Below are 12,367 nucleotides of genomic sequence, written 5' to 3'. Positions count from 1 at the left end.
TGAGGATGTTCCTAGAGAGGATTAAATAAAGGAGAAAGACCCATATGAATTTAGGATGCAATATCCCAAACAGAGCAGACTCACAAAAAGAGGAAAGCAGAAAGCCAGTGGGTGTACACTCTTCTCTCTTCCTCCTACCCTCCCTCCATTCCCCCTCTCTGTTTTCTTTCTGCTTCTTGACTGCCATATGACTAGCTTTGCAATATCCTCTCCACCACAATTGATGAAACTTCTGAAAATCTCTGAACCCCACAGACCCCCATCGATGCTTCCTCCCTTAAATGGTTCTTTGTGCATTAGTTTTAGGAATGAAAAGTGTGACTAACACAGTATTGGAACCCAGAGAGGTGATGTTAGCACAGAAGAGATCCTCCAGCTTCATCTCTTCCCTGCATCAGGACCTCAATGGGGCTGGGGCTCTCACAGATGCCCATCTTGCTCATTGGCCACTGCGGCTGACCCAACATGCAATGAAAGGTCCCCATCAGTTATCTATGAACAGAGAGAATGACACTGGCGAAGCCAGGACTATGTGCTTTTTTTTTTTTTTATCGGTAGTGGGGCTTGAACTCTGGGCCTGAGTGCTGTCCCTGCGCTCTTCAGTTCAAGGCTAGCGCTCTACCACTTGAGCTACAGCACCACTTCCAGTTTTCTGGTGGTTTATTGAAAAGAAGAGTTTCCCGGACTTTCCTGCTCAGGCTGGCTTTGAACCGTGATCCTCAGATCTCAGCCTTCTGAGTAGCTAGGACTACAGGCGTGAGCCACGGGTGCCTGGCTAGGACTATGTACTTTCTAACCACCTTCAGGACACAGAGGCTCTCTTGAGAAAGGAGTCTGCACCTGACTCTCTTAGGGATGGATGTTCGCATCCCTCTACACTTCCCATGGAAGACTTGGCCCTAAGGACCTGGCTCTTGGGAATCAGGGATCTACCTCAGAAATTCTGATTAAAGACTTGAACTACACAAAGCTTGAAGCTCATCAGAACTCACCTTTGGCTGCCATTTCTCCTCACTTTGCTCCTTCTCTCTCTTTCTTTCTTATAAAGCCCTCTTTTTGAAGCCCAGCCCAAGGATGACTGGTTTAACAGCTCAGCTAGAGGCATTGCAAGTTGGGCTTTGTTGGACCGACGATGTCCTCAGGAGTAAAGAGGTGACTCCACCTTTAGAAAGAGTGTGTCCCTGGAAAGCTTTGGCATCAAGAGGAAGATTCACCCACAGACAGCATGACATATAAGTGCGATTTATTCTGCACAGGCCTATATGCTACAAAGAAGAGACCAAACCAAAGCCATGTTGTCTGCCTTTGATAGCATCATTTTCCTCAGTGCTGTAGAACTGGTGGAGAGATCATCTGAGCTCATCAGGGCCTCTTGGATATACCATTTAGTCCTCCTTTCTGTTTATTTGGTGCTGTTTTTTTTCTTTTTTTTTAAATTTAATTTAATTTTATTTGTGAACATACTGTACAGAAGAATTACAATTACATGGGTGGTGCTGTTTTTTTTCTTAGTTTTTGTTTACTTTTCTCTCTTTTCTGTTTTCATTGCTGTAAATCAAACCTAGGGTCTTGTAGGTACTAAGTAAATTCATTACCACAGACACACAACAAATTCATCATATTTCCCTTAAGTATTTGACTATGGCAGACAATACTTTCTCACAACAGGGGAAATCAAAAAGAATTTTAGAAAATAATGCTAAGCATCCATGGAAACCATCTTCTGCGTGGTACCAGGTCACAGGGACTCCCTGGTCTTCCAAGCGCTTCTTATACAGTAGGCCATCATCTCGGAGGATGTCCCACTCACAGGTCACTATGAGAGCCCCTGGAAGCTGAGCAATAATCTGGTCATCAGCTATGAGGGGGGCATTTTCTACCTCAAAAATATGTCTGGTTTCCAGGTAGGCAGCCTCATTAAAAGGTGCAGGAAGTTCTCCTTGGTACTGGTATCTGAACCTTTCAGGGAGATTGTCAGCGCTCAACCATTTCTTATATTTCTCCCAGATATGGGCAGGAACACAAGCACCTTTTAACAAGGCATCTTTCCAGGAGGGGTCAATTGTAAAATATCTGCAGAAGCATATCATGAGTTCTGTGACAAGAACTGGGACTTTTTTGTTCTGTTGATATGATGGTAACTGGAAATTGATGCCCTGGAGAGCAGGGTAAACCAAGATCTGACCCCGGAGCTTTGGAATATCTGTTCTGCCCACCAAGGCCTGGCTGACGAATGCCACAATGGTAGCTCCAAAGCTGTCTCCAGAGACCACAACCCGGGAGGGGTCCACCCCATAGGTATCTAGTGTCTTCAGGAAGTGGATGGTGGCATTCAGACAATCCCTGAAACAGACTGGGTAGTGGTAGTCAGGAAGCTTGCGGTACCTGTGGAGGAAAAAGGAAACCCAGTACCCTAGTGAGCAGAGGGTTAGAAGACGCCATTTGAACAGTGTCCTCTACCACACTGAGGAGACAACTTCTGATAAAGTCCTCAGACTGTGTGTAGCCAAAAAACATGTGGATTCCCATCTTTTCTATGTGTGCATATGAAGAACCTGCTTAGAGTCATAGTAGCTAAAGTTCTCCATCCAAACCAGTATCTGTTTCCTTAGGCAAACAAACGTAGGATTCTGAAACTTCCAATCTGTTTGCTTTGGAAACAAAATAAACAATGATAAGGGCAGATGCAGGTTTGGGGGGATTGGGGGTTAGGGAGAGAGGCAATTTAGCTACTGTTGGTCTCACAGTCTTACAGCAGACATGGGGAAGCTAAGATTGACATCATAATGAAATTGTTTTTTTTTCCACATTGGAGTAAACAGGAAAGAAGAGGAGGTAATATAAGAAACAAGAAGTTATTTATGAATTGAAACTTCTCTCGGCCATCTTCTCCTCGACTGGTCCTATGGCACCCTTTGGTAAGTCTGAAGCTCCTTTTCTCCCTGCATAATTCCAAAGCTGCCCATCAATCTGCTCTGATCCATGGGCCAGATCTCTGCAAGTATCTGCTATAACACCACATGGTGAAATACCTTGGAGGCATCAGTGCAATGGCTGCAGTACACCTTGCTGTGGTCTCTGTTATGGAATTTCATTTTCTCTAAGGCTTTTTGGATCATGGACTATTATGTTAGAAGCTCAGATACTATAGTAGCCAGTTGAGATCAGGTTGTGACACTGGAAAGGTTTTCCTCTTCTTAGTGATTTTAAAATAGTCTAGTGATACTTAGTAACTTATTGGAGTCCTACAGCTGCCTTGGCGCCTCATGCAGAGGAAATCCAAATGGAATGAGTCCATCAATGAGGCATAAAATTACAGTCTTTTAAAAAACTTCACTCACCCCCTTCTCTAAACTGTATCACACTGACTTTCCATGATCTTTTGGACTTAGATACAGAATCATACTGATCAATGCCCATTTTTTTTCATTCCAATGATTTGTTGCTATCTCCAAGAACATGATTTATATTTAGTTACTCTCCACATTCATCTTTGCATTTTTTGGCAGTTGTTAGATAGGGGAGTATGTACATATGCAGGTAGGCAAGTACATAGGAAAGTACATAGGTAGGTAAATAAGTAGGTTTAAACAAAGAACTGTCAACCTGTAGAACCATCAGGGATGATGAATAGGACATTGACCTAGGCTTGCAGACAATGCTGATTCCCTACCATCTTCATCCATATCTCCCCTGAAAGACATGCTACCCTGAATCTCAGATTCACCTTATTTTGTGCTTTTCTTTTTACATTGTGGTATTGAGTCTAGGCAAATTTTAAAATATTGATGTTTTTTTTTAATTCTCAAAGATATTAGCAGACTTTTTTTTTTTTTTTGGCCCAGTTGAGGGGCCTGAACTATGGGCCTGGGTGCTGTCCCTCAGCTCTTCAGCTCAAGGCTAGCGCTCTACCACTTGAGCCACAGCGACACTTCCTGGCTTTTTTTCTTTTTGCTTATGTGGTGCTGAGGAATCAAACCCAGGGCCTCATGCATGCAAGGCAAGCGCTCTACCACTGAGCCACCTTCCCAGCCCATTAGCAGACTTTTTATACTTGTGAAAACTCTCCCCTTAATTTTACTAAGATTACTTAACATCTTCACTGCTTTTAGGGTTCATTTCCAAAATATCTCTCGAGTATTCCCTAATAGCTCAGTCATTCTATAGTTTGGATAGGAGGTATGTGGGAAAGGCTAACTTATCCAAGTCTTGTTTCCTACTTGGTAGAGCCAATCCTTGAGACATGACCTGATTGAATCACAAAGAAACCAGAATCTGTTGTTCTCATAGTCACTTGTAAGAGCAGCCAATTAATTTGCCCCTGACATTATACCTTTATAACTATCAAAAAGCACTGTTGGCAAACAATTCTGATTGGTTAACAAAACAAAATTCCACTTTATGTCACATCATAAGCATTCTTCCTGTGGGGGGAATTCTCCACCTTTTCCCTCTGCCTAAATAGCCTAATATCCCAGCCAACATTCCTCGGCCTTGTCTCTCTCTTGCTCAGGTTCACTGGCTACCTGGGGAGTGTAGCCTACTCACTATAGCCCACTTTCCCTTCAGTGAACTTCTGCTTCTCTCATTACTCATGTCTGTGGTGTTTTGTTTTGGTTCAAGTACTCAGAGCTTTCCCTATGCTACTTTTTCTCAAAGTTACCATTGTAGCCACTTGAGTCACAGGTACACATCTGACATTATTGGCAGGTAATTGGAGATACAAGTCTGAAGACAATTTCTACCTGGGCAAGCTTTAAACTATATACTTCAGATCTCAGACTACTGCATAGCTAGGATCATAGGGAATGTCTTCTTCAATTATTTGAGGGAGATTTTATGAACCTAGAATGACACCCAACTCAGATCACAGTCTGGTAACAAGATGGTGAGGGCTCTTACTTCAATAATGGATGGAACACTTCTTGACTCACAATCTCTTGTCATTATAGGGAAGTGACTGGTGGTCAGATCTTGTTACAAGAAGTAGATTACTGAAGGTGCTGTTCAAGTATACCTTATCTCTGGACACTGACCCTCACTGTCATCTTTCTGATACAACTGATGAGATTCTTGCTCTGTTTTTTCACCTTATGATCAGTCCATATCAGTGGAGCAAATTGGCTCTGAGTTGTTACTTCTGAAACCATGAGCTAAAATAAGTTTTTACAAAATGGTCAGCATGCGGACCACTTCTCTGAACTGATGTGCAGAGAAGTAGGATGGTTGCCATCACCACACTAGAATATGGTTCTTAAGCCCTAGGAACTGGTCTGTGGAAGGAATATGGAAAACTTTGGTATGTAAGGTGGCAAGGCCCCCAAGTGTGGACCTAGAGGGAAGTAGGTGATTCTGGGAGAAGATCTGAAGACTAGAATGCTGATAGGAACGTTGACATAACAGATTGTGCTCATGAGGTCTGAGGTAGAGACAGGTTTCTATTGGGAATCAGATTAAATGCCATTCGTGTAACAGTATTGCAAAGAACTCTCCATTTTTCCCATGCCTTGAGACTTTGTGAGAGATAAAGGCAATTGGCAATAAAATGACAAAGCAGGAACATTGGAAAAATAGATAAGTTTTCCCAGAAACAATTATTAAAACTATACTAAAACTGTTGTACATAGTGTCTGTGGATGTTAAAGAAAATAGTTAAGTAAAGAGAATAGTTAAGTAAAAGGAAACAACAGTTTCCTAATGAATGGGAAAGATCCCTTGAGAGAATCTCCAGAATTGTCCAGACCCCATCCATTTAGGCGATCAACTGTGAAAGTTTATACTCACACTTGAACACCTTCCTTCCATAGGACCTATAGGAAATTAGGTCTTCAGGACTTATTTTACCATGGTCAGTAGCCCTTGCAGTAGTTGGCTAATGACACAGTGGGCCACAGAGGCCCAGTTATTCCCTACACTGTTGGTGCACAGTTGTTGGCATCATCCATGACTACTCTAGATAGTGTTGTATAGTTCCACTGAGAATTCAAAGGAAAGCCTGAGAAGCTAGGCAAAGCAGAGCAGTGTTGGAGTCCCTGAAGGCAGGTAGTCTTTGAGATGGGTAATTGGTGGGGGAAGGTGTGAGGCTGAAGCTATGCTGCAGTGGAGACACAAAGAAGTTGATGATGTCAGGAAAATGGGTTATATGCTAAGTAAATCTGCAGGCAGTGATGAGAGCCAGTGCAAGACAGAAGAAGTTGGGTTTTAATCACATAGCCCACAGGAACATTTGGAGATCACACCACACAACTTTTACTCCAGATGATTCAAAGGGAACCACATGGCTTAATGTTTTCCCAGCTATGGTTTGATCTTGCTCTGTTCTCCTTCTTGCTCTGGAACTCCCATACTTCCCTTTTGGAATGAGAGTGTTTACTCTGTCCCATTTCATCTTGAAAGAATTTAACTTGCTCTTACGTTTTCAAGGACCCATGATAGTAATTTGAGTTTGGACTTGAACTTTTTTTGCCAGTCACGGGGCTTGAACTCAGAATCTGGGCACTTACTATTCTTGAGCTTCTTTTGCTCAAGGCTAGAACTCTACCACTTTAGCCGCAGCACCACTTCTGGCTTTTTCTGTGCATGTGGTACTGAGGAATCTAACCCAGGGCTTCACATGTGCTAGGCAAGCACTCTACCACTAACCCCCATTCCCAGCCCCTGAACTTGAACTTTTGAACAATTGTGTAGCTTGTAAGACTTTGAGGAATCTTAGATAAGGACCAATGTCTTTTGCAGTTTGAGATGCCTATGAGCCCTTGAAGTCCATTGTAAAATGTTGTGGTTTGGATACATTGTATCCATAATAACCTCATGGATTGAATGCTAGTTCCATAGTTATTGGAACCAATTGTTGAAAGGTTATAGGACAAAGATGGATCTTAATTCAGCATTATATGAATCCAGTGATGAAATATCAAAGTAATATCAAGGTATTATTAGGACATGAGATTGGGTGCTACTTGGAGAAAGTAGGTTACTGTGTTTGAATTGTGTCTTGTTTCTGATACGTTCTTGTCCTTTCTGCTTCCTGATTACAATTGTGTAAGCACTTCTGCCTTGCCATGTCCTCCTACCACAATGATGACCTACTTTAAGAGATAGATATAGGAACAGAACAACCCTGCCTTTCAAATAAATGGAAACAATAAATCCTAATTCTTCTTAAGTTTCTCCTGCAGCATTTAAGGTGATGAAAAATGTGTAAAATGGAGGGTTGTGATCTTGTATTTACTCTAGCACAGCTGATCCTTGCATGCCCGGTTTAGGTGATGTTTTTCCACCCTTCTGATGTCCTATGGCACTTTACATCTGTCAGGGAGTGAATGTATGTATAAAAGGGCACCTGTGGTCAGGGCTCCTTGATCTTGTACATCATCCTTCTGGACTGCTACTCTCTCTCTCTTACTCTACTTACCCTACTGAGAGCACCACTGAGTCTGTCTTCAGGGCCAGGAAACTGCACATGTTGTGGTACACATCTGCAAGACAGGAACAACAGAGTTCAAGCCATGATGAGGACAAACACTTGCCACCACAGCCCCACTGAGAGCAGCTGCTGTTGTAGGCCTCTGGATAACAGACTGCCTGTGTCCTATTATTGTCTCCTCTGAAATAACACTGTGAAGCTCTGTGTAGGCAATGTTAGATATCTATCTACAATTTACCACATGTCATAGCTCAAGTGGACCATGAGGTTTAACTTCTGCAATGCTAATTTTACAGTATGGTAAATTGAGACCCTAGAAGGCGTAGGCATCTGAAATAGACTTTGGACTAGAAGTTTGAACTAATGAGTTTGGACTAGGGGAAGGAAGATTAAAAATTTTATATACTCACTTTGGTGAGGAAGTTGGTGTCTCTGAGTGGCCCACTGTAATTAATGCGGGGGTTTGTCAGAGGTTCTACAAGGCAGAGAGGATATGATAAAGGCAGTAATAGAAAGGAAGGAAGGAGTCATAGCCATGTATCTAGAAGCCTCTTTGGAAAATCCCTGACCTACACCTGCACTGAGAGATCATATTGTGAAGAATTCAGGCAGGAAGCTCCAATGCCATTGATGGTGTGTTCCTCAACTCTACTTGGTTGAGCTCCACTAAGCTCCATTGACAGCTAGAATTGGCCCCTCCCAGGGGTCACTGGATAGCTAGATGAGGCTGATGGGTAATGAGGCCCTTCCTCCATGACCACACAACAGGAAAGCTCTTTACCCAGGCTGCCTATCACTGCAGCCCCTCCATGGTAGAAGATGACACCTCGACGGGGGCAGGAGGACACTGCCTTCGGCTGGAACAGCCTCACGCTGATTGTCCCAAATCGCAGGTTGGTCACCACCACTCTAGGGTCCTTCCTTATTGGCTGTAGGTGTAGTGCAAATTGACAAAATCTGGGCATCGAGCAAATTCTTAGCTTCTCAAGTATACACCCCTGGAGGAGAGTTGGAGACAAAGTTGAGTTATCTGTTTACAAGACTCAGTTCCTTTCAATAAGCGCTTTGAGCCATTTTGAAACCAGTGCCAGACAGTGTGCACACAGCTCCCATATGGAGATGAGTTCATCAGTTTCCCCTAAGGCTTATGGACACTGATGCTTGTCAAGTAGTTGTGAGAACCGAGAAACAGGAAACCCAGGAAAGCTATACATTCTCATCAGATGGAATTCTTTTTTTTTTTTTTTTGTCGGTCGTGGGGCTTGAACTCTGGGCCTGGGCGCTGTCCCTCAGCTCTTCAGCTCAAGGCGAGCGCTCTACCACTTGAGCTATAGCGCCACTTCAGATGGAATTCTTATTGCATTCATATTAAAGACTCCTGAGCTACTTGCCTTGGATCAATGCTAATTCTTACATTATTTCTACCAGCCAGCACCTCATTACCAAGGTCAAATGGAGACTTCCTTTATTACTTCACTCATTCCCTGTATACACATAGGAGAAAATTTACACCACTACAGTCCTAAGACCCAACTCTTAGGGTCCTCTTTTTCCACACATTCCACTGCAAAGACAAAGGTTGAGTAGGGACCTGCTGCAATTTCAGCCCCGCCTCCACAGACTTGGAAACTCTACTCCCCTTGTGAAGGTTGCTGAACTACTACCTCAACCTTGAATGAGGTGATTCAACTTCACTTTTCCTGGTGGTGCCCTCTTCAGAACAGCAGGGTTTTCTGAGTGCATGAAATCTGCACAGAATGAATTTTGCAAAGATGATTTGCCTTTTTCATGATTTCTCAGCATCTGCCCTTTCTTGTCAGGGACAATGGCATGTTCTAAGTGTGATGAAGGCACTTTGGGGTTACCCTTACGCTATAGCAATTAAAGTTATAGGCAATGGACTCTGGTAGCTATAAATTTCTCACAGTGATGGTTAATCTGCTTTCTGATCAGCTGTACTACTGAGGCTGGGGCTGAGTCAATGAGTTTGGCTGGTTATGGCTGACACAGATTCATTATCACAATGGGAATTGTAGCATGGAATCTGGTTTCCATTTGAGGTTCCTTTTGACTTGCCATTTCACTGGAGGACCCCAAAGAGCTAGAAGGTTCTGAAGGTCTCTGATCTCCCTAATAGAACTTAGCATCCTGGGGCAGAAAGGCAGACTAAAACAAGACAGACTCTACCCTGTCCATAGGTATGTATCAACTTATATATTTATATCAACATATACGTATGTATCACTATTTATCTCTGTAGATATAGATAGGTAGATAAACAATTTGATATTCCACAAGCACCCCTTGGACATACTCTCACATAATTTGCCGAAATATACTCTGCTTCCTTTGTCTTCTCTACATCTTTATTATTGTTTTTTAGGATGGCATTGATCTCTCATGCCTAAGTACTTATCTATGGTTAAGACAAATAGCTATCGGCCAAATAAAATGGATAACTTTACTGGGCATTGAAGCTTTATGCTGCTAATCTTAACTACTTAAGAGAATGAGATTCATGAAGTCATGACTGGAAGCCTGCATAGGCAGGAAAATCTGGGAGACTTCCTTTTCCTCCAAAGAAACAACAAAATGGTGAAGTAAAGGTGTGGCTCTTGCAATAGAGCACCAAACATGATCAAGGAAGCTGAGTGAGGGCATGAGGCCTTGAGTTCTAAACCAAGTACTGACACATTAAAAATATTCAAGTATTAATATCATACATTACTCTTATTGTTCTATATCTTAGCTAAGTTTCAAAGCTGGACAGATGCTATTAGGTTACAGATAACATTTTTTATCCTCCCCAGTTTTATGAAGGAATTTCACTGGCAGCAAACCTTTGTCCAGGAGATTTTAAACTCAATTCTCTGGTGCATAACTGCTGGTTCCAATCTTCCAAAACATATCAACAGCCACCGACTCCTACAGTCTCACTTGCCTCAGTGATATATGAGTAACAGGATGTGTTTTACACAGTTTGCTATGGACTGTTTAACCCATGCTGTCCTGCATAGGCAGGGCCACTAGGCACTATACCAACTCATTATCTAACTCAAAAAGACCACAGATTCTTTCTTTTTAGAACCTACTCTATGAGTTTCTTCTGTTAAGTGCCTATTTGGTGAGTGGACACAAGGACAGTCAAGGCTCATTTTTATGGCCATCACATTTGCTTTGTTTTCCCATAATAAGCCCAGAGCAAAAGGTGTGGCATCTTTTCATTGATCAATATGTATTAGCCTGATTGTAGACTATGGACCTTTTTGCAAAACGCTGTCCCAAGGCTTCCTTTCTCAGTACTCTGGCATGATACAATAATTTAAAAAAAAACAACAAATTTACCCATGTGAATATTAGATGGCCAAAGGAGTGCAGAATCCGAAACTTCATTGTGTGGACGATTGCAGGTGGAACATCAATAAACATCCAATAGTCTATGAGAATCCACAAGCTGAACCCCAGGACCAGGATGTACCCAACAGTGAGAAGGATCACCAACAAAGCAATCATGGTGTGCTTCTTCCTTCAGAATGGGCTGAGGAACTCCTGCCACCTGGAGAAGGTATTAAGATTATCTCTTGCCCACAGACCCAGGTACTTTATAGCTTGCAAAGTCTGGATCACCCACAGAGATAAAGGTTTTGCCATACTGAAAAATGAGAAAAGAGATTGCATCAGATCCTGCCCTGGACACGTTGTGGCCCAACATCTGTGAAGCCTGGGCTCCTGGTTCTAGGTCAAGGCTGTATTTTCACACCACCCTAATATTCTCCAATCTGGTCAGGAGAGGGACAGATAGTGGGAAAGAGGCTTCTATGAGATGTTGCAAAGCCATGGCCAGGCCACTCAGAGAGTTGGGAAAACATTCATGAAGTCCTGTAAGGAGCCCTGTGTGTCTCCTCTCACTTGGAAAACCAGAGATTAACTAGGTTGTGTCTTTACCATGGTAAAAGAGGAAGAACAATCACCCTTAGCTGAGTCTTGCCCTTCCTCCTCAATTTCTTGGTATGCTAAACTAAAAATTAACATCACAATTAGTCTTTATATTAGTGTCCTGTTTTTGTATACTCGTGTTTTGACATCTATGGCCTTGCTGAACCAAAAAGGACAGCAATTCCTCGGTTTGGAGACAGCAAATAACTTACCTGTGAGTACACTTTTCATGCATAAACCAAGAAGTGCAGACTGCACACCCACAACCACCACCATTCTTGGCTTGTCAATGCTAAGATACTATCTACCTCCTATGATTACTCAATGACCAGGGACAACACAACCAAGGGGAACATAATTGCCCTGGTTTGGACTGAAATCATTTCAGCCTCCCACTGTAAATCAGGTGACTCTGGCTTGCTTTTGTCTTCCTATATATAGACACACCATAGAAACTTCTTTGCATGTTGCTTCCTATCTTTCCGCCTCTGAGCAGACATTGCTTCATTGTTTGTGCCTGTCCCAGATTGAATGCTTCCCTCATGGGAACTGTGAAGAACAAGGTGTATTTTCAGTGGAAATTATCTTCTCAACCAGTGGCCTTATTGAATCTCAAATTGTCTAGTAATAAAGTCAGTAGCTGGTGGTATGGCTCAAGGGGGGAATGCATGCAAGCATGAGGCTCTTGGTTCAATCCCCAGCAAAGGACACCACATTTTTATCTTCTGTGCTAGCACTTGGGTCTTATTTGGAGAAAGTAGGTCAATGCCTGCCTATTATAAACTTTTGTGTTATCCCTGGCCCTTTCCCTCCCCCACCCCCTGTCTGGTTTTTGATTAACACAATGCGATCAACTCTGTCATATCCTTCTACTGCTATGATGATCTGCTTTACCAGAAGCACCTAAGGGATACTTTTGGCAATGAACCCAAGCACCTAAGCACAGATCAAGATAATCTGCAGAATCCTGCAATAACTTCATGGCTGGGCAATGGATGGAAACGC

General features: G+C 42.7%; 1 protein-coding gene across 1 annotated transcript; it reads right to left on the bottom strand.

Moving 5' to 3' along the window:
* Nucleotides 1-1,616: 1,616 nt before the first annotated feature.
* LOC138837956 (arylacetamide deacetylase-like 4 family member 1) lies at nt 1,617-10,939 on the bottom strand. Its single transcript, XM_070036952.1, has 4 exons — nt 10,772-10,939; nt 8,208-8,424; nt 7,415-7,478; nt 1,617-2,385 (listed from the first exon to the last, which is right to left on the bottom strand). Exons 1-4 carry the CDS (start codon nt 10,937-10,939, stop codon nt 1,617-1,619), a joined length of 1,218 nt encoding a protein of 405 aa, XP_069893053.1.
* Nucleotides 10,940-12,367: the final 1,428 nt, after the last annotated feature.

This window comes from Dipodomys merriami, unplaced genomic scaffold (assembly GCF_024711535.1).
Source record: "Dipodomys merriami isolate MVZ:Mamm:240054 unplaced genomic scaffold, mDipMer1.0.p SCAF_28, whole genome shotgun sequence".
NCBI lineage: Eukaryota > Metazoa > Chordata > Mammalia > Rodentia > Heteromyidae > Dipodomys > Dipodomys merriami.
The sequence above is the reverse complement of the archived record's forward strand: the minus strand, read 5'-3'. Positions and strand labels throughout refer to the sequence as shown.

Excerpts from the sequence above, each read along its gene's own strand:
- LOC138837956 (XM_070036952.1), bottom strand. The coding sequence starts at position 10,939 with ATGATTGCTTTGTTGGTGATCCTTCTCACTGTTGGGTACATCCTGGTC. Across the intron at positions 8,425-10,771 it reads GCCATCTAATATTCACATGG|GGGTGTATACTTGAGAAGCT; the intron begins GTAAATTTGTTG and ends ACTCTCCTCCAG. Across the intron at positions 2,386-7,414 it reads TCAGTGGTGCTCTCAGTAGG|GTACCGCAAGCTTCCTGACT; the intron begins GTAAGTAGAGTA and ends TTTCCTCCACAG.